The following is a 20,446-nucleotide window of genomic DNA, read 5'->3' as shown; positions in this document are numbered from 1 at the left end:
GCATAATTGGAAAATATGGTTGAGTTTTTCAAATGTAATTTTTTTTGGCCAATTTGTGTGCCAGTAAAATGAAGACCACTCGGCTCCCTGGCAGATGGTACAGTCATCCCTACGGCAGACATCTCCAGCTAACTCAAACAGCTTGCTAATAGTTATAGTTATAGAACGCACTAAAAACACGTGTCCAAATCACTCACTGCCCACTGTATAGCTGACAGTATAGTGAGTCGGCCATTTTGTAGTGCCATCTGTATGTATAGTGGGAAATATTATACCCTATATAGTTGACTCAAAGTAAGTCTTAGTTCATACTGTGTTCACAAGTACACTGTTTCTGTTGTTTGCCCATGTAGAACAAGCATCATGCTTTGTTCACTCAATGCCCACATTGTAGGGACACTGACAGTTCAAATCCAGTGTGTAAATAATAAAAAATCAACAAATTTATGCAATGATTGCATCATTTGGCGCAAATTAGGGTAATTTTAGATGATTCTTCAAGTGATGTCAGTGCGACTCGGTGTTATCTGTTTGATCTGCTCGCTGGTTCTTCGAGGAATTTGCAAGATCCAGATCAACTTAAATCCTTTCTGGCATGACAGAAGTAACTTCATTACCTTGTGTCGGTCCGTATAAAATGGTCTTCAGTTTTGTCAGATGGTGCCATATCCTGTCTTGACGAGCTGTTGGGTGAGTGTTTTGTAATGTACTGACATTAACATATTTCTTATTTTTTTGATATGGTTTCTTATTTGTTATTCTCTGCATTGATGTTGACTCATGATGTTGCTTTTAGTGAGATGCTGTATACGGTGACTAATGTTGTGGTAAATGCACAGTAATGGCAGTCTGTCTTTGTGCCAAGTTTGGAAAATGGCTTCTTTTTTTTTATGCATTGTCTTTTGGTTCAGAGTGTGTTGTTATGTCATGTTAAAGTGAAATCAGTCTTGGTTAGTTAGACATTTGCTACAATAGCAATATGCATGTCGTTTCTAAAGGCTTGCAAACACTTGGTTATTTCTTAACTGTGGAGGAAGAAATTAAAATTGCTGTCTGTAGAGAAAAATTATGACAATTGCAAAGTACAAAACTGTGGGGCAACTAGGATTTCAAAAGTTGACTTAACTTAAAAAAGCCAGGAAAACCTCAGAATTACCTGGTAAACAGACAACAAGCTATAAAGTTTTAAGAAATTCACTTTGTCGCATTTTACAGTGTACGGTTAATCAAGCTCGGTTTGAAGCCTGTTATGTAAGAAATCCGTTGCTTTAAGTCCTTTAATTTAAACCAGAGATAGCACCTGCTTAAATATCCTGTGTTTAAATATTTAAGCTTTTCACATCTGAGTGCTGAGTAAAAATAGTCGGGGAGAAATAGATATTAAGAGGGATTTCTGCTTGGACAATGCAGTAAAACTGACCTTTCTCCTGACCTTAATATCAGTTAAGTATCCACAGAGCAGAGTGATAAACAACAGGGAAAACAATTCATTCAAAAATAGAAATGAAAGGTTTTAGAGTTGAGGCAACATCCGGTGCAAGGCCCAGTATCACCCGTGATGCCCGTCTGTGGGTGTGTTATGTCCGTTTGACTAGCCAGAGGATTATTTCCCGGTGCAGTCTGAAAATGGAATAGGACAGTAATCAGATTACCTTGGGCTCACAGCAAATTCATATCTAGTCTAACCCTTCAGAACGGTATCTGGCTGCTGTGAATGGTTTGTAGGTTAATACAGTATTAGTAGTCGTGGTGAGGTGAGGTTGTCTATGCATGACGGATGAGATGAATATAGATGACTCAACAGTGAATCATCATCACCCCCAGTGTCTGTTTTTTCCCTTGCATTGTTTGAATAATTGCGAGAAAACTGTGGGAAACGTCCATTTAATTTTTGTATGTATATCCAGTCCAGATATTCCCTCCTGCCTCCCTCCTGCCTGGAGTGGAGAAGAAGTGTTATGAAATGTATAGAGTAGGTTGAAAAAGTGTCCACCGTCTGCTAAGAATAGCTTACTAGCCGAGGCAGTTATTGGGTAAACCTCCTCTTTCTGCTGCAGCTGTGTGTGATGAAATATTAAACAGTTGGAGAAGGGAGTGCTGAGAAAGGATGGAAAGAACCGGCTCTAACAAACTGACCGGGATGGGATGGGATGTATGTATCCAGCATTAAGAGTGGTGTACGTTATGTTATCACATGTGTTACAACACCTTCTGTACATGTGTACAATATGTTCATCTAAACCTTTGTCAACATCTTTAAACTGCTTTGCGCAGTGAATTTAGTACCATTTTGCATCTAACAATAATAGAAGAAAAGGCAAAGTGTCACTGAGTGTGCTTAGATTTTTCAAAACAATCCATAATTAGGGATCCTACATATTTATATTATTATTTATACCTCAGACAAATTAAACAGCATAAACAGTGATTTAAATGATAATTTTTTAAAGCTAATTTAACATTTTTGTAGGTAAAATCAAAAAGCTTACCACACCAAGTTAGATTTCAGAAGTCATAATATCGAAACTCATATTAATAAAATCAATTCAATTTTCTTGTGAAAGGCTCTTTCTGAGACATGAGTTTTTAGATTTATTTCCCACTGATTTGTTTTGTCCTAACGTGTATGCAGCTATGACTTTGGTTCTACATTGCAGGGGTCCCCGTGAGTTGAGTTGATTTCCAGGACATGGTAAGCCAATACTGTGTTCATACAGTACATGGGCAGTAATAGGCAGATTTGTTCCAAAGAGAATGCATGACTGTGTCAGTATTTCTTATCCTTTGGGCAATTTCTAATTAAACACTGGTCAGGTGTTGCAATGCAGACACAATGTGTCACTTAATGGTCACATGTTCAGAGAAAAGGCAGCCTGAGGGGCAGTGTGGTCCTGTTTCCAGCTTATCAACATATGGGATGGAGGATCTGAGCACAAGTAAAGGAAATATAACTGTATGTCAACATTTCCTCAACCTCCAAAAGTTAAAACAGAATAGGCTTATAGGTGTGTGACAAACATTCAAAGAGTAACTCTATAACAACATTTCGTATTTGTTTACATTTGCATGAGTTGTACTTAAATAACTTCTTTAAATATGCACAGCTGCCCCCTTTATCTGCTCTACCTTCATGACAACAGACACTAACACAGATAGGCCTACGCAGGCAGATAAAATGGTGTAAACACGACTTAAAATGAAGGTCAAGAGACCCAGGTAAGGTCAGGGTGAGATGATTGAGGCGTTCAAGAGAAGGTGAGCCTCAGCAAACATTTCTACTGTCATAGTAGAGGAAGCAGATGTTATAATAGTAGTTTTTTCTTTTTATTGAGGACCAATTTGGTGTTAAACGCTGCTTACATTAAAAGATATGTTTGTTTTTCTGTCTTAAATATCATCATGAATTTAACACATTTCAGTGGCAATTACTTTTTTTGTTTTAAAATTAAGAAATGTATTAGTTGCTGCTAAAACACTGTATATTGTGTGTAAATGCAGCTGTACCGTGCCACAATGTTAGGACTGAACTTGCTGCACTTGGTTGCATATTCATCAAAAATGTTATTGATTAAAGGCATTAGAGTCTGTTTGTCACAGTCCACTACCACAGTGTTCCACATTGTAAATCATGTCTGAAAGTGTTACTTTGCCCCTTTTACCCACATGATGTGCAGACACACACAGTACAGTATATACAGTTGCTGATCAAGCGCTTTACATCAGCTCTTCTCTGGACATCTTCCATAAGTGAGACTTAAAAAGAGCAGCAGCGCTGTTAGAAGGCCACGTAACACTGTGGACTCAACGTGGTGATGGTGACTGCTTCATCTCTAATCTGCATCTCAAAATCTTTTAAGCGATGTTATGTCATCCCTTCTCAGATTATGACGGGCAAGATCCAACTCCTCCCGAGTCACTGTGGCTATGCATCGTGGTGTGCACGGTCACTTTCGTGTCAGTTTAACAGTGGAGTAAGGAGAACCCATTAATAACACCTGATTTTAATGTTTAAGCACATTCAAATTGAAATTTAAGGAATATATAATAAAGTGACGATCAAAATGAATGAGCAGGCACTGTAATTATCCTGTAGGTTCGATTGCAAACGATTGCAGTGAATTGTGTTCGAGCTTCAAGTATTGAATGAGGCCAGTTGTACCGCCAGCAAAATAATTTAGATCTGACATTGAGGCAGGCTGTCACCAGCGCTCACAGCATCACAGTCTCACTGGCAATTTAATCAATTGACCAACCCTAATCAGCTTAATGCGCGTCATAATCTGCCAAAGTCAGATGTTTCCTGGAAAGAACTTTTGAAATAATATTTAGACGATACACATTATTAGCTATTGCATGTCTGTCCGTCCTGGGAGAGGGATCCCTCCTCTGTGGCTCCTCCTGAAGTTTCTTCCATCTTTTTTTTCTCCCTGTTTAAAATGTTTTCCTCACTCGAATCGAGGGTCTAAGGACAGAGGATGTCGCTCACTGTAAAGATTGTTGAGGCAGTGCGATTGTGATTTTGAGCTATATAAATAAAACTGATTTGATTTTGATTTGTATCCACTCAGTATCCACTCATATATTGAGTTTTAAAGAAAGATCCAGGGGATCTTTATGTAACTAATATGCCCTTGTTGATTTCCAGTGCAACTTCTTTGAGATAAATTATAACTAGAAAAAACTCCTTTGCATCCCTCATGAAAAAAGTAAACTAATTATATAAAATCTGAGCATACTTGACTATACTTGTAGCCAGACTGATCATCACTACACTTCAAGTATGTTGATGATTAGTTAACCTAACCCTAACTAAGTGTATTTTAGTTGTAATTAAATTGTAGAAAAGCACAATTTGTAGTGTACTTTTGTGTGCTAAACTAGAACAACTTCAAGTATACTTTGTACACTTTCAGTATATTGCTGTGTATGTACATATATACATGCTTGATTAGTTCACTTTGTCTACCTTATTGTAAGTGCATTGTATTTGTAGTATACTAAATTACTACCAAAGTATTTGCAATTTTGTATAATTTATACATGATTGATTGTACAATTTACAAAATACTTACAATGAAGAACAGAAGTATTGTTGAATTAATATATTTGTTTTTAGTACATTGAAGTTGAACTTAATATCTTTTTGAGGCACTTTTTAATTATATTCAAAGCACAAAAAGTAAAAGTATACTTGTAATAAGCTTTCTATACCAAATCTATATTTTCAGTACAATAACATATGCTGTTTTTTCAAAAGGGATCCAATCTGTGACAATAAATATTCCATGTTCAGCGACCTATTAACTGGAGTTGGCACCAACTGAACTGAGTTTTCCTATAATCAGGATCACATTGCACAGTCTTTTTCAGGAATTACACTTGCATATCAGTTCCTTTCTTGGAAAACATCAGTGTGAGCTCACATTATTCAGAAGTACTAAGTTGTTGCACTTGATCTGTTCTGTTTTTCTGACATTTTGTGTTTAATCAATAACAGACAAGCTCTGATTAGCTCTGATTAGCTCTGTCTAATTAGTTTACCCTACCAGTAATCAAAGGATTTCTGGTTCAGCTGAATATCGATGTCCAATTATATTCCAGCTGGAGGCTGGTTGGTAGAATATCTGCCATGACATTTCTTTTCAAAGTGCCCTGAAGCCTTCACGCTGCACTTTGACTGGCTCAACCAGGACAACAAAAAGCTTGTACTTCATGTTGGGACTGTTGAACCGTAAGTGGGGTAAGGTTGGGCATACTGGCCAAAAAATCTGTTCGATCATGATCCCTGTGGACTACAGCCAGACTTGAAATTACTATGAATTTCTTCATTTGGACCATTAAAACACAATACTGCATTGAGCTCCTCCTCATTCATAATGCCGCCAGCTGTTACTCACTCTGCATTATTTACAATACATCACCCAATCAGCAGAGCCAACTAGTCGGCTACGTTCAATGAAAGGTTTAGAAACATAAATAAGAGGACATAAAACACAGCAAGATAGGGAGGCCTATTGGAAAACAGACTCAGTTCAGTTCCTTTATTTTTCTGCCTCCATTTCACAGTTTAAACTCACCTATGAAGTATATTAAGGACACTTTCCTGGTGGGCCATATCATATCACTGCTGAATCAGTTAAACCTTATGTCGTGATTTTATTTTGAAAGTATAATGTTGATGAAGGATAAAAGTTCTTTCCATGACAACTAAATCCTCATTTCCACACAGTGATTCTGGCTGGTTTGCGTCATTTACTCTCTCATAGTCTGTTCCATCCTGCTTATATAAGCTCCAAAGATGTCTGTCTGCAGTACTCAGCGGGCTGTTGGCTTTCATCTGACCTCAAGCTGTGGATGAGGAAAAGGCCAATAGTAGGGCAGGAAGGATTACCACTGACTTTGCATATACCCAGACAACTATTTGGTCCAAAAAACACTCTTCTGGTATTTTACGCATCCTTTTCGTTAAGCAAACAAATGTCTTATCAAACCTTTACGTCAAAGCCCTGGAGTTAATCACTATGACCCAGGCACCGCACTGATACCTTTTTGCCATTTTTATTAATGGTTTACAGTGAATGCAACAAGGAGGGAGTCCACACAAGAGATTTACTTAGAAAAAAGTGATTTATTAAAATGGTTAACACAAACCCTGATGCAGGCCGGATGTCAGCTGTAGGATGGGAGAGAATGTGAACACATGGACCAGCTTTAAGAGCCTAGAAGGACAAGGGTGGGCCTAATCAGCTGTTGACCCTCCAGTGCGTTTATGTTATGCCAACTGGAAATATTCTGGGTGGCGCCCGGGTGTTTTGTTTACAGCACAGTGAAGCTGGCCGATGATGCTTCTAACTCAATTGTCATGATGAGAGTTTTAGCGTTGATGTCACTCACAGCTGGTGTGAGCAGGGTAAAAGGAATACAGGCAAAGGGCCCAAATACAGAGGCTCAGGAAATTGTGGAAGTTGGCGCCTTGACACCGAGCAATATTCCCGGTTCAGACCAAACAATGCAGCCAGGTCAGGACTGTTGTATGGCAGCAGCTCCTCTCATAGATCACTCTGTTATTAAGTTGATTTTTAACCCCCCTGGTGTTTGCCGCAGAAACAAAAAGGAGCTGGAAATTCAGTTGTAGCTTATTAAAAAATGCCAGTCATCTTAAGATGGTATTAAAACCATAAGCCCTAATGTGACGACTCATGATTTATGTACAAGTTGCTTACAAATGCTGGCACGCTAACGAGTATTTTGAAAATGATACTTGTCATATGGAGCATGTTAGCATGCTGATATTAGCAGTTAGCTTTCCAGAGCCTCTTGTGGCTGCTCTTTACTCTTTGTCTTGTTTAGATAAAGACTTGAGAATAAATGCCAGCAATCCTCTCGTCATCAACCTGCATCTGTAATCTTTCACTATCGCCACTTCTCAACTCATCCTGCTCACACAGTGTTGGAGCATTGGCTCGTCCACATATACAGAAGGTCTCAATCACGCCACCTCTTCAGTGTGCACTATGTCTAAGTCTGTCTCCTTCTCTCTCCTCCATCCCCCCAAAGCCCTTTTGTCTGATAGGAGAATGAGGAAGAGGAGGAACTGGAAAACCTTGGGAGCGCCTTGGAATGTTTCTGTGACGTCTCAATGAAAGCATCAGAAGAACCTCTCTAGTATTCGACTCAATGGCCAAGAAAGGGCGTACGAAGGGCGAGAAGCCCGAAGCGCTCATCTCTGCCCTGCAGGCAGCCAACGAAGATCTCAGGTCCAAGCTGACTGACATTCAGATCGAGCTACACCAGGAAAAATGCAAGGTACTGTACAACATGGAAAAACATACATTTGCCCTGAACATTTCAAATATAGTGGGTCACATTTAATGTTAGCTTAGTGATTAAGTCAAAGTGGCGAATGAGTATTTTGAAAGTCAGTCAATAGATCATCAAATGGAAACTTCAGAGTGACCTTTGGATGTGTTGCATATGTCTAACCAGGGTCTCGGAGGTGCAAGTACATCTTGTGACATGTTACTTTACATTGCATGTTTATGTTGTCATGCATGTATGGCATATGTCTAGTTAATGGAATAGTACACTGTGCATTCATACAGTAAGCTATTATCCTTTACCTAAGCAATTTACTTGTTAATATACATCCTCATGCCCTTTACGCCGGGATGATCAGGTTAAATATTGATCACCATGGTTGATGGTTGCTGACTGGCCACACACTCACCGGTTGAATCCAGCCGGCGACCTTTGTTGCATGTTGCACCCCTCTCTTTCCACATTTCCTGTCTGCCTCTTCAGCTGTCGCTATAAATAAATAAATAAGACAAAAAGTGGTCGCCAAAATGTTTAAGGTGGTGATATTCTTTAACCGACAGTAACATATCTCAGTTATATTTGAGCTTATCATGATTTTGCGCTGTAAGTCATTAAGGGCATCACTCAGGCTACGTGTTAACTGTTCTATCTCAAGCTGAAATCAAATGTTCACCAACTGTGACGTGTTCACTGTCATCATGTCAAGTCTGCGAGGCCGTGAGACTGTCATGTGATATTTGGATTCAGCTTTACTTGTGAGGGTTGTTGGAGCAATACATGACCTGAGAGTGAGACACATACAACTCAGGGGTGAAAAAAGCATGTTTTTGTGTTGAAACAATCATCTCATCTGTGTTTTATTTGCAGTTATGTGTGTCTGTCCTAAAAAGACATTAAAATCGCACGTCAAGGGCAGTAAATGAGGAGTGATCTCCTTCGTCCAATTAAATCAAAGAAAATAAAAACACTTTTGAAACATTTAAACTTCAAAAACAATGACCGAAGCCCTCTTGGAGTGCAGTATGCCGCTAATTCCTCTTTCCTCTGCCGCTCCTCTAAAAGGTGAGCAAACTGGAGCGCGACAAGGTGCAGGAGGTGAAGCGGGTGCGAGAGCAGGAGCAGCACCGTCACACTGCCATGTTAACGGAGCAGCGGGCCAAGTGGCACGAGGAGAAGCAAAAGGAGCTCCAGGCTCTCAGGGAAAACCTGACACGGCAACACGAGCAGGAGCTGGCCCGCCACGCCAAAATCAAAGACCAGGAGAACCAGAGGCTCAAAGCTGCGCTGAGCGCCATGCGGGATGGCAGCGGAGAGAAGGTGAGGAGAAGATAGGGGAGTGACGCTCTGGTAGTGAAGCTATAGTAGTGTATAAAAATAAAAATCAATCACATCAATGGTCTTCCTCTTTCTCCCCTCTCCTCTTCAGGTGCGCACTGCCCTGACCCTGGAAGCCAAGGAGGAGGCACGACGCTTCTTTGACGTGGAGAGGGTGAGGCTCCTGCAGGAGATCACTGAGCTGAAGTCCACTAAGAAGCAGACAGACGAGGCTCTCAGCAACATGATCCAGGCCGACAAGATGAAGGCTGGAGACCTGCGTGTGGAGCACCAGCAGCACCAGGAGCAGATCTCCAAGATCAAGTGGGACTGTGAGAGGGACATCCGCAGACTGGTACGCACACGTCACTGCTGCTGAAGCTCACCTGACATGATCCAAAATGTTGGTGAGGCCCAGTGCTCATGTTAGATGCAGCACAGGAAGTGGGACAGAGCACCAGTGGGGGAGGGTTTTTTTTTTTTTAAAGAGTTTGTTGTAGAGCTACAGGGAGGCATTTCAGTTTAGTTGTTTTGGGGCTTTGAGGTATTATTATTATAATTTTAATGCTTTGTTTACTAGAATGTTGAAGGTTTCAATGTATTTTACAAAAAAATGTAAATGTTGGTTTAGTTTTCACACTGAAATATTCTTTCACGTGATCTCAAATGTAAACAAATGGAGGCAACTCGCTGTAGCAACATCAATAATTGGAGTGAGGATAAACAAAAGCAGAAGTCTGGGTGATAAAATGGTCGATACTCCTGTAGTGTGAGCTCGGCATAACCAGGCTGTACATGTGCAAATCAGGGCTTCAGATTTTTAGTCCATAATATGTATTAAAATAGTGTTTCAATTGCTTATTTGGCCTTGCAATCACTAAAAAGTCCCAAAGAAACTGAGAAAAGCCATTCAGGAACCAGGGAGTGTTTCTTATTTTTTCTTTATAAATGACTCAAAAGAGTTATTTAATGTTTAACAGCAGAGTGACACAGAAATAATTAAAAAATGTCCCTCTGATACCCTTCTAGGTGGATGAAATCAAATCTAAAGACCGCACCATCTTCTCTCTGGAGAAGGAGCTGGAGTCGACGTCGGGTTTCCTACAGAAGCTGCAGCTTCAGAAGGACGCCCTGGATGAACAGCTGTTCCTCGTCAAGGAGGCCGAGTGTGGCCTGGGAAGCCCGAAGAGAGAGATTCCAGGCAGAGCTGGTGACGGAGCGGAGCACTGTGGTAGCCCAGTAAGTAGAGAGGAATTACAAGGAGGCGTTTTCTATCAAATATTAATATCAGCCCTTTTATTTGAGAGAGACTGGGAGCCTCCTTGCCTCCTTATATTTGATGCATTTGAACAAATTTGAGCATTACTCAGTCTCCAAGTCAACCTTTAGGAGCGCACAGGCTCAGATTTGTGAAGCATAATTAGATTTGTGCGGACAGAGGGAGGGCAGAGTCATGAGCGTAACATGATTTGAGCATGCAAGAGTAATTGTGTAACCGCATCTGAGCCAACAAAAGGGATTCTTGTACCTATTTTCCCTGTTAACAATATTTTTTAGTCTCATTTCAGAACCAGATTGAAGGTTTTTATTTTCGACTCATAAAATTAGAGAAAATGTTTCTGAATGAGGCTCATTGTCACTCCTCAGAAATTTAATGAGTCTGATATGTGTTTTGGTTTGCTGATCCAACTCCATGTAGGATCCAAACAAATACAACTCCTACTAATAATGAAATGATCACAGGCTGTGGCTACAGCATTTTCTGGTGATGGTCAGGGGATCCGTTTGATCAGAATTTGGCGGATATTTGGTAGAAAGTGCAGATCCACATGCCAAAACGATCCAAAACGATAAGGCACGTAGGCGTAAAACTCACATGTTGGCCTGAATAGTCCTATGTTGTACTTTATTCCTTCTGCAGACTCTGAATAAGATGTGATCCTGTCATTCACATGTGAGTGTCCTGTTGCAGTTTACTTGTCAAAAGTGGTTGGCAAGCAACATGTTGTGTGTTCGCCGAGTGTTCAAAAGCTGGAAAAAAACCTAGACGGCAGACTCAGAGAGTACAAACTCAATCAAGACCGTACACTCCAAATCTGATTCTGCTCTCATGATCTCTCAGAATTTTTTTTATGCTTTCTCAAAATCTTTTCTCGTAGGTCTACTTTCACAAAGTGAGGCAGCGTTCATTCATGAATTGTCAGTCTCATGATCAGCTGAACAGAAACACAACAATCATCATGATTAGAGTGTGTCAGCTCTGACCCAGTGTTACTGTGACAACTCGTAAGATTTAGATTCAGTGTCCGTGAGAGACAAGCACATTAGCTTCAACATGTCTTGACCTTCACAGATATGGTAATTCTATTGCTGTCTCATTTAATTTAATCTATTTGTTTTGTTGAAGTCAGCCTCCTTCAACATGCCACTAACACTGAACTCTAACTGGCTGTGGTCAGTTTGCTGCGGCTAATAAAATTACCGAACAAAACATTTCATTGTTGTCTCACCTATAGTAAGAGAGTGATCATACATACATACATACATACATACATGTAAGGAAGTATTTCTGCACTGTAAAATCTGAAAAGTGACATTACTTGAAAGAATCAAGGAAACCTATTACATCAAAATTACAAAATTAAAGTAAAATAGACTAATAATTGAATGTGATTAAAACGTTTTAGCTCATTGGCTACCGGTATAGTGTAAAGATTTCAAGTTCATATCAAGCTACACAAGTTTCATGCCTAACAGGACCGAATATATTGGGAAAATATAAACATTTGTTAATGCAAAAGAGGTGGTGGTGTTCTCAAGGACTGTCTATATATTATCAAACTCAAGAAAAACGCCTGTGCTCTTGAAGAAAAGGATCAGCACATGGACAAGGCTTAAAATATAATTCAAGTGTTAGTGTCGATTAATGAAAATACTGTGTTATATCGTATGCTTTGACGCTGTCAAACCGTGATATTTTCTGAGATGGTGGTCCATTTTTGCATGGTTGAAAATCTGCAAAGTTTCCCTTTAAATCATTAATAGTTTTTTTCTCTCTAATTACTGTTCTGCTTTTGTTTGTTTGTTTCAGGACCTGAGGAGAAACCAGAGGCGCATTGCCGAACTCAACTCGACTATACGCAAATTAGAAGACCGAAACTCGCTGCTGGTCGATGAGAGGAATGAGCTGGTATGACTTTCTTCTCTCGCTGTCTTTTTTCCTCATGCGAGTTGCGTTATAATACATCCCTGTGGCCATTTCTCCCCACCAGCTGAAGCGAGTTCGAGAGTCGGAGAAGCAGTGTAAACCCCTGCTGGACAAGAACAAGCTTCTGAGTAAGAGGAACGATGATTTGACTCAGAGTATCCAGAAGCTGGAGGACAAACTCAAGAGCCTGGTCAAGGAGAACCTTGAGATGGTCAGCACAAGGTCACATTGGCATCATATATTCATTTTGTACTTTTCTGGACAGGCTGATGGACAGGTGGATGTTGTGATCTTGTGTGTCCTCAGAAGGAGAAGATAAGCTCCCATCCTCCACTGAAGAAGCTGAAGTCTCTGAATGACCTGGACCAGGCTCACGATGACCAGGAAATAGCCTTTCTCAAGCTTCAAGTCCTGGAGCAACAAAGCATGATCGACGAACTGACAAGAGTAGGTTTTTTCAGCATAGTGGGAGTTCAAAATGTTCCATTTTTGCCTTGTGTCCTCTGATTTTTTTTTCAATAATTTGCAGAGTAGGTATTTGGGGTCATGGGGGTTAATCCTATAGAAACAGGATGGTACTTGACCCTTGTGAAAAAGAAAACACTTGTAAAACATACACAGTAGAGTGTGAGGAATATAATTACTTGATTGTATGTTGTTATTTTCACACCAGATGTTCTTAAGGACTAAATGTACTTGCAACCAGGCACTCTGTAGCTTTTTTACAAGTTCAATAAAGTCATAATAAGTAATAAAGACTGCAGTCACAGAGTTGAAAACCACATAATTACCGCAAAACCACTTGCATGTGAAATGAGAATTAGAAATGCTGAATTAGCAAACATAATAAGCTGTGACCAGGAGGCATTGTGTGCATCATTTATTCGACGGTATGATGGTTTCAAAGATGGTAATAAACAAACTGCTGTGGTGGGAAAAACATGACTCAACTCGACATCTAATGATTCTTGACATCTGCTGTGAGCTGTATGAATGAGTTTGTTGTTTAGCAAATAGTTTTTTGATAAATTTTAGGCTTTTTTCTTTTATTTAATTTGAAAATAGGAGAAAGGAAAACTTGTTTTTTGTTAATCTTACAGTGGTGTGTCATCTTTTCTCTTTCCAGGACCGAGAAAAACTTCTAAGAAAGAAAAGGCATAAAAGAAGTTCAAGGCCGATAAAGGTACAAATGTGTAAAGTTGTTTCCAGATATTTATCTTAAAGAGTTCAAAGTCCGGGAGCTGTTACTATATGAAACTAGTAAACACGTTCTGTGACCGTGACATTTAGAAAACACGGAAAGAAATCTTTTTTTGTCAGATTGCCAATGAAATGAACTTATGAAGAATTTGCTAATTTGGCACTGATGCAACATCCTCTCACACAATGTCCCGCCCACAACACTATCTGATTGGTAACAATTACAATTAATAGCTTATAAACATTAAAATAATCTGAATCCGCAAAGCAACTAGAAAATAAATGTGTCAAATAAATGTAGTGGAGAGGAAGTGTAAAGTAGCACAAATTGTATTTAATAACAGCACTTGAGTAACTCGTACTGAGGTTTATTCCATCACTGTCTGTTCGAAACTTTGACACCAAGATTTACATTTTTATTGCAAATGAATAATCGGTCCCAAATATCAGTTTCCTTGATTTTCTAATAATCGGTATCGGCCCTGAAAAAGTCATATCAGTCGACCCCTAATTTGTAACCTAGTTATGAATTATTCTTCATAGTGCCTTAATCCTGCACTCTTTCTCATGGCCAGCAGGAGCAGCTCCACTGGTTTCAAAAAGAAGTTCCATTGTATGTAAGCTTATGAGAAAATGACCAAACTTCTCACTTGATTTATCACCTCAGTAAAAGACATTCCTGATTAGTTTATCTTCTCAATTACTTTAATTAAGCAGGGTATGTTTCAGGTCATGGCTATGTTGTGATTAACACGTGGCTATAACGGCGTGTCCTCGGGTTCTCAGTCAAATCCAATCACTGTCCTCCCCAGCTCTATGCTCTTGTCCAAAAGTGGTTGCTTGCGGCTCCAGAAATAACAAGAGGCTCAAGGCTTCAAAATGGAAGTCCTCGAACCAACACTGCAGTAAATGATACTGCCAGAGAAGTGCATTAAGCTGAAAACAGCTATGTAAATCAGAGATTTTTTAGATCTGTAAATCTTTCAACTTTCTTCTCTGCAGAGGCACATCGTGGTCGACACCGTCTTTGGGTACGATGAAGAGTCTATGGACTCGGAGACGTCCTCAGTGGCTTCGTTCCGGGTGGACCGAACTCCTGCTACTCCTGACGAGGACCTGGAAGAGGTGAGAACTTGTCTCGTGACTACATTTACAATTACGTCAATGTCCGCTCTGTTTTAATCCCTTTGACGTCTAACCTGTGTGTCTCAAACAAGGGTCTAACCAACGAGGAGTCGGAGCTGCGTTTCCGTCAGCTGACCAGGGAGTATCAGGCCTTACAGCGAGCCTACGCCCTGCTGCAGGAGCAGAAAGGAGGCATCCTAGATGCTGAGATGGAAGCAAGGGTATTTATTTAACCACTACTTGTATTTTAAAAAGACGCTAAAGGCTTTGAAACTGCTAGAACAGTTACATATTTTAAATTTACCACCACAGACGCATCTAAAATATCTAAGTTTAGAAGTCCAGCGAAAGTAAATGTATAAAAAGTCTGAATAATCATCAGTTTTGTTGGCGGCAGGTCAAAGCGAGGTCAGAGTACATGCATCGTGTCATATGGCTGCCACAAGGCCGTGGAAATTGAGTTGTGCAGAATGCGATTATCTCGAGGCTGAAACATTCATCCTGACACATGATTTTAAAACAGCTTTGCCATTTATTCTGTTACATAAGAGCAGTCTTTTCAGGACGATGTTGATTCTTATCATGTAGTTATCGGGGCGATGTTTCACCTTAATGCTCAGTATTACAGAGGACGTCAGTGTTGAATCTTATATAAATTCTTTACCAAGGGCCAGAGCGGTGAAATACCCAAAAGTTGAGTAAAAGTTAAGATGTTATTAAGATATCATGTTAAAATTCTTGAAATGACCGATAATACATTTACTTAAGTAGTTGTCTGGCAATAAAAGTACTTGAGAAGCAGAGTTGGGATGTCTGGTCTAAACTCCAGTAACACTTGTTGTATATGTAAAAACATGTACATAGGGCAGGTATGAAGATCTTAAAGAAATTCAATAAAAAAAAAGGTAAAAATATATAAAAGGCAACCAATCGTATACATCCACGCACATATCAGCCAATGGAGCACGTACAAAGGTGGGTTGGTTATGTGGTCGTGTAGCTTCAGGCCAGTCGTTATCTCAGACTGACAGAGAGGTAAGGGGACCCCACTTAAGTCAAGCCAGTTGTGGTTTCTGAGTTTCCTGTAAAAACATAGAGGAGCTCTTGAACTTTAAGAGGTGAAAGAGGGAGACACACTTCAGTTACAGGGGTATTTGCAGCCCAAACGTTAACAAAATACCCAAAGAGCTTCTAGCCGCCAGTGCACTTTGAGACATAACAGAATGCATTTCAACCGCCTGTCTCGCACACACCAGATGAGCTCAAACCTAAATCAATACATCTGTCTACAATGGTCAGATAATGGTCCACTCTTTGCGAGGAACCCTTTCAGGCTTCCAGTGTGAGTCGAGTGTATTTTCTTGCCACGTCTGTGCATAAACACATTGTGTATCGGGCTGTGAGTGCTGTCAGAACACTTTAACGTGCACCAGAGTGAACAGATCCAGAGTTACTTTCACGACATGAAGGCTTAGATTACTAAAAGAAAAACAATAAAACTAAAAAGATAAAAAACAAAGTAAAACATCGTGGCTAATAAATGTCTTGTTTCAATCGTGTTTCAGGCCCAAGAGCAGCTCCAAGCAGACGTTCTCAGGTATAAAGCCAAAATAGAGGACTTGGAGAAGGAACTGACCCTGAAGGGACAGGTAAGGACACACAAATACGCATGAATGAAGGCAGATTGATGTACTTATAGGATGGAGCACAAAGCAACAGGAACAGCTAACAATATAATTCAACGCACTATATTCGTCATGCCATAAGGATTAGCTGCACAGAGGGAAGGTTGATGTGATTTACTGTGTACATGCATGTTGGTTGATATCTACAGAGGTGGGAGACTTATTCAGATCCTTTACTTCAGTAATACTATGTAATATAATGTAATCTGGAAAGTTACTAAGGCTGTCAGATGAATGTCGTCAAGTAGATTTGTATCAGATAGGGCTGCGCAATATGTAGTTTCAGCATCGACATTACAATGTGCACATGTGCAGTAGTCACATCGCAGGACGTTCAAGTAAGGCAAATCAGCTAAAACATGTTGTGCTGTAACTCACACGGTTCCCATTTTCTATGACTCATTTACAAGATACGTCTGTCTAATATTGCATAATTTAGTCCGACTTAATGGATCTTGGATGCATGACCGTGAACCTCAATCAGTCTTGATCAGTTTTAACAAAGCGTGGCCTGTTTTGGTTGTTTGATAAAGTGCAGTCCCCTACAAAATAACACAGGTTCAGTTTTTTCCATACTGCACACCCTAAGTATCAAATGGAATTACAAAAGTAAAGTATATTACATATAACTCGAATTTGTACTCAAAAGTAACGTACTTAGTTACTTTCATCCGCTTGACAATTAAGAATCTGTCTAAAGTTTGCTCACAGCTTGAATACAAAACTGAAGGTGATACTAATGATGTTAATGTTGCCTCAAAGTGATCATCAAGTATGTTATGTGAGATACGGTGCATTTCATTTTTTTAAAAAGCCTAATTTATACCTCATTAGGACGAAAATATATAACAAATAAGGCTCACTCATTCACTCATCAACATCTCAGGATTCATACTGTCAGACCATCATGAGACAAGCTGTTTCATCTGTCTCTGTCCTCTATCAGGACTCCAAATGGGTGGAGGAGAAGCAACTCTTCTTACGAAGGAATCAGGAGCTTTTAGAGAAGGTTGGACTCAACTTTGCTCGTTTTCCGATAATTTTAACATGTTTGTGACTGTGTAGATTGCAATGTTAAAACAGAATCTGATTTGACAGCCTTGAAAAGGTTTCCTTCAGTTTTGACTTCTCTAATTGCCACTTTATATCTGTCATATAGCATAACATATCATAGCTACAATCTACTGTATATATGTGAACAACTACTCCTTCATGTCTCTGTATTAATTCTTCTTCTTCTTCTCTATTGTGGTCCAGGTGGACAAGTTGGATTCAGAGTGCAGTCGGGCACACATGGAGCTACAAGACTCTAAAGACCAGAATGAACTGTTAGAGTTTAGGATATTGGAGCTGGAGGTGAGTCAAGAAGAGTTTCCTACCAAGCCTTTGATAAAGAGAAATCTCTCTGAACGTTGAACTGTTTTTGTCTGCTAAAACAAGATCTTCTCTAAAATGGAGTCAACCAGAATCATCAGATCTTGGCCAAAAAACAAAAAGCTGCTGGTGTTGATATCTCTGAACTCATTTCCAGCTACAGTGAACTCATTGCTCAGTATCTCTGAAGTGTCTCAGAGATTATGTAATTTTGAGAGAGAACAAACACTGAGCCATGTTATAGGATGAAGTAAAAACTGTAAATTGGGGTACTTAGTTTCCTCCTACTTCCAATGGAAGCTAAAGAGCAAAATCAAGCTTCACAATGGGAGTAACGTCACATGACTTGTGGCTGACCCTCGCACACGCCTTGACAACCGACTGATGGTGGTGTTTGTGCTGCAGTGCAGCCGCTGGCAGCAGCCTGAGGGCCTGAGCTGCCACCTAGTAAGCAGAGAGAACAGATCTCTCTGATGTAGAGGAAGTACAGTAAATATGGGCGGTCAGCATTTTCATTGCTGAACAAAGCAAAGAGCACCACCTGCTGAAACTTAAAGGAACAGTTCACCCAAAAATGAAAATACAGTCAATATCGCCTCGCCCTCCTGCCGATGGAAAGTCAGGTGAGGTTTCACAGTCCACAAAACATTTCTGGAGCGTTGCAGCAATCTCCTAAACAACTGAAGTAGATGGGGACTTGTTTTAAAACATAAAAACGGCTCCATACAGCTCATCCAGTGTAATTCAAGTTTCTGGAAGCCCAGAGATTCCAGATTGATTTACAAAGACGTCATTTACACCCGTTTTTTGTGTCATAAAATGTAAACTTGTGTCTTTGCAGGAGCGTGAGAGGAAGTCTCCGCCGTTCAACCACCTGAGAATGCATCCCTTCTCTGAGGGAGTCAGCGCACTGCAGATCTACTGTATGAAGGAGGGGGTGAAGGTATGCAAGAGGAGAACAACTCCTCTGATCTATCATAGTCATTAATCATAACGTAGAGGATCACAGATCCCACAGTACTTATGACAGCAAACTGACAGCTGTGAAGTTGCTCGCTTTCATATTCCCTGTTTTAAGATCAAGCTGTGTCGTTTGTTTTTAGTTTACAAGCAATATTGATTTACACTGGACTTCTTAAAGAGGAGAAAAGTATTGAATAAAAGCTAAATAGTTATGTGTATGCTCCTCTGTTTTCTTTACAGGATGTGTGTGTACCGGATCTCATCAAACTTCTAGATATCCTGGGAGACAACGGGGTAATTCATTAGGAATTCAGAATATCAACATGTGATGCTAAAACATGCACTTTATTAAATCAGAAGATTTTTTTTTCTTTTCTACAGAACTTAAGAAATGAGGAGCAGGTTGCCATCATTCAGGCGAGCACTGTTTTGTCGCTAGCAGAAAAGGTAAGTCGCACTTCCCAACATGAAAACATGAAACCCTGAACAGACAGAATAGTTTGTGCTGTGCCGACTCACATTTTGCTGTTTGTCGCCCTTTAGTGGATTCAGCAGATCGAGGGGACGGAGGCGGCGCTGCACCAGAAGATGATGGACCTGGAGATAGAGATGGTGAGCCACAACAATCCTGTTCAGGAAAATACATTTTGTTTACATCATTATGCCTTTTTGTTTACTTCTCTCCTGCTTGAATATACATGTTTTCTTACTTTTAATGGCTCACAGCAGCTCTAGTCCGGTGTGATTGTCATGTGTAGCAAAAATAGCGAGGATGAAAACTAAACTAAACTAATGAGGGGATGAGGTGATGATGTGGGACAGGAGTGGGGGGCAAATCAGGCTGGGGAGGAGCACAGGAACACAGGAGGGAAACAGAACACTGGGAACACAGGTGAGCAGGAAGTGGAAAGTGACTACAAGGCACAAGATAATAAAGATAATAAAAAGAGAGTGACGCTGCCATATAATAATTAATCATAACCAATGTTTCCTCAGATGTAATCTTCATCTTGCAGGATGAATCTTACATGTTTGCACTTCCCAAAGTATGACCTCTTTATGCAAAACAGTTGTTACCCTGGTTAATCAAAAACTAAAGTTTGCCCCCTGATGGTAATTTGCAGCTGGTTTATTAAATCTCACCCGTCATATCACTTACACCCTAGTGGTAAAATCTTGGTCCGAATTAAGCTTCTCGACATGAGACGTGAAAGCAGATAGAAAAGGGAGCCAGTCGCGTTCATTTTCCCCAAGAGATTTCATGCATGGTGGCAGACGATAGTGCAAAGTGAAAGCAGGGTTTACAGGGAACCGTCACAGCTGGTGTGCTGGGCAACAGAGGTTGGACCCAAAAGCAGATGACAGGCGAGACAGCGTGTAACTTCAGTGTTATATTCAGAGGAGAGATCACAGGCAGGGACACAGGTAACAGGTTCAGATAGCAGAAACTCAAACACTGAGTGGGAATGAGCTGGTTAAATACCTGCAGGGCTGATGAGGGAGAGTGGAAACAGGGGAGAGAGTGGGCAGATTTGGCTTGTTAACTGCAGAGTTGTTGAGGGCATTGAGTACAGGTGTGACGGTCAGGTGATCACATGAGGAGGGAAAGTGTGGGGACATCTGGTGGACAAGAGGAGAATGGCTATAAATGTGTTTGAGACCAAGAGGCAGACTGTGACCGAACGGATCTAAATGCCAGTGGTGTCATTACTCTATATTCATACATACATACATTGCACAATCATCATTTTCTTCATAA

The 20,446-nt window shown here is 40.2% G+C and overlaps 1 protein-coding gene and 1 long non-coding RNA gene across 2 annotated transcripts in view; one reads left to right on the top strand and one right to left on the bottom strand.

The window, feature by feature from the left end:
- The window catches only part of jakmip2 (janus kinase and microtubule interacting protein 2), a 30,979-nt gene that overhangs the window by 7,064 nt on the left and 3,469 nt on the right, over nucleotides 1-20,446 (top strand). The window contains exons 2-18 of the mRNA XM_084372911.1: nucleotides 7,558-7,806; nucleotides 8,881-9,135; nucleotides 9,245-9,487; nucleotides 10,162-10,371; nucleotides 12,224-12,322; nucleotides 12,405-12,551; nucleotides 12,647-12,787; nucleotides 13,467-13,523; nucleotides 14,543-14,665; nucleotides 14,758-14,886; nucleotides 16,231-16,314; nucleotides 17,297-17,359; nucleotides 17,608-17,706; nucleotides 18,566-18,667; nucleotides 18,928-18,981; nucleotides 19,069-19,134; nucleotides 19,231-19,299. Coding sequence (XP_084229037.1) covers nucleotides 7,678-7,806; nucleotides 8,881-9,135; nucleotides 9,245-9,487; nucleotides 10,162-10,371; nucleotides 12,224-12,322; nucleotides 12,405-12,551; nucleotides 12,647-12,787; nucleotides 13,467-13,523; nucleotides 14,543-14,665; nucleotides 14,758-14,886; nucleotides 16,231-16,314; nucleotides 17,297-17,359; nucleotides 17,608-17,706; nucleotides 18,566-18,667; nucleotides 18,928-18,981; nucleotides 19,069-19,134; nucleotides 19,231-19,299 — 2,070 coding nt within the window. The 5' untranslated portion in view covers nucleotides 7,558-7,677. The remainder of the gene's footprint in view (nucleotides 1-7,557; nucleotides 7,807-8,880; nucleotides 9,136-9,244; nucleotides 9,488-10,161; nucleotides 10,372-12,223; nucleotides 12,323-12,404; nucleotides 12,552-12,646; nucleotides 12,788-13,466; nucleotides 13,524-14,542; nucleotides 14,666-14,757; nucleotides 14,887-16,230; nucleotides 16,315-17,296; nucleotides 17,360-17,607; nucleotides 17,707-18,565; nucleotides 18,668-18,927; nucleotides 18,982-19,068; nucleotides 19,135-19,230; nucleotides 19,300-20,446) is intronic.
- Nucleotides 14,572-20,192, bottom strand: LOC311268938. Its single transcript, XR_014624031.1, has 4 exons — nucleotides 20,171-20,192; nucleotides 19,398-19,567; nucleotides 19,207-19,284; nucleotides 14,572-14,656 (listed from the first exon to the last, which is right to left on the bottom strand). It is a non-coding gene; the product is annotated as an uncharacterized lncRNA (long non-coding RNA).

The sequence above is a fragment of the Pagrus pagrus genome (genome assembly GCF_965226575.1).
Source record: "Pagrus pagrus genome assembly, chromosome: 14".
NCBI classification, from domain to species: Eukaryota; Metazoa; Chordata; class Actinopteri; order Spariformes; family Sparidae; genus Pagrus; species Pagrus pagrus.
This window is presented reverse-complemented; position numbering and strand designations above follow the sequence as displayed.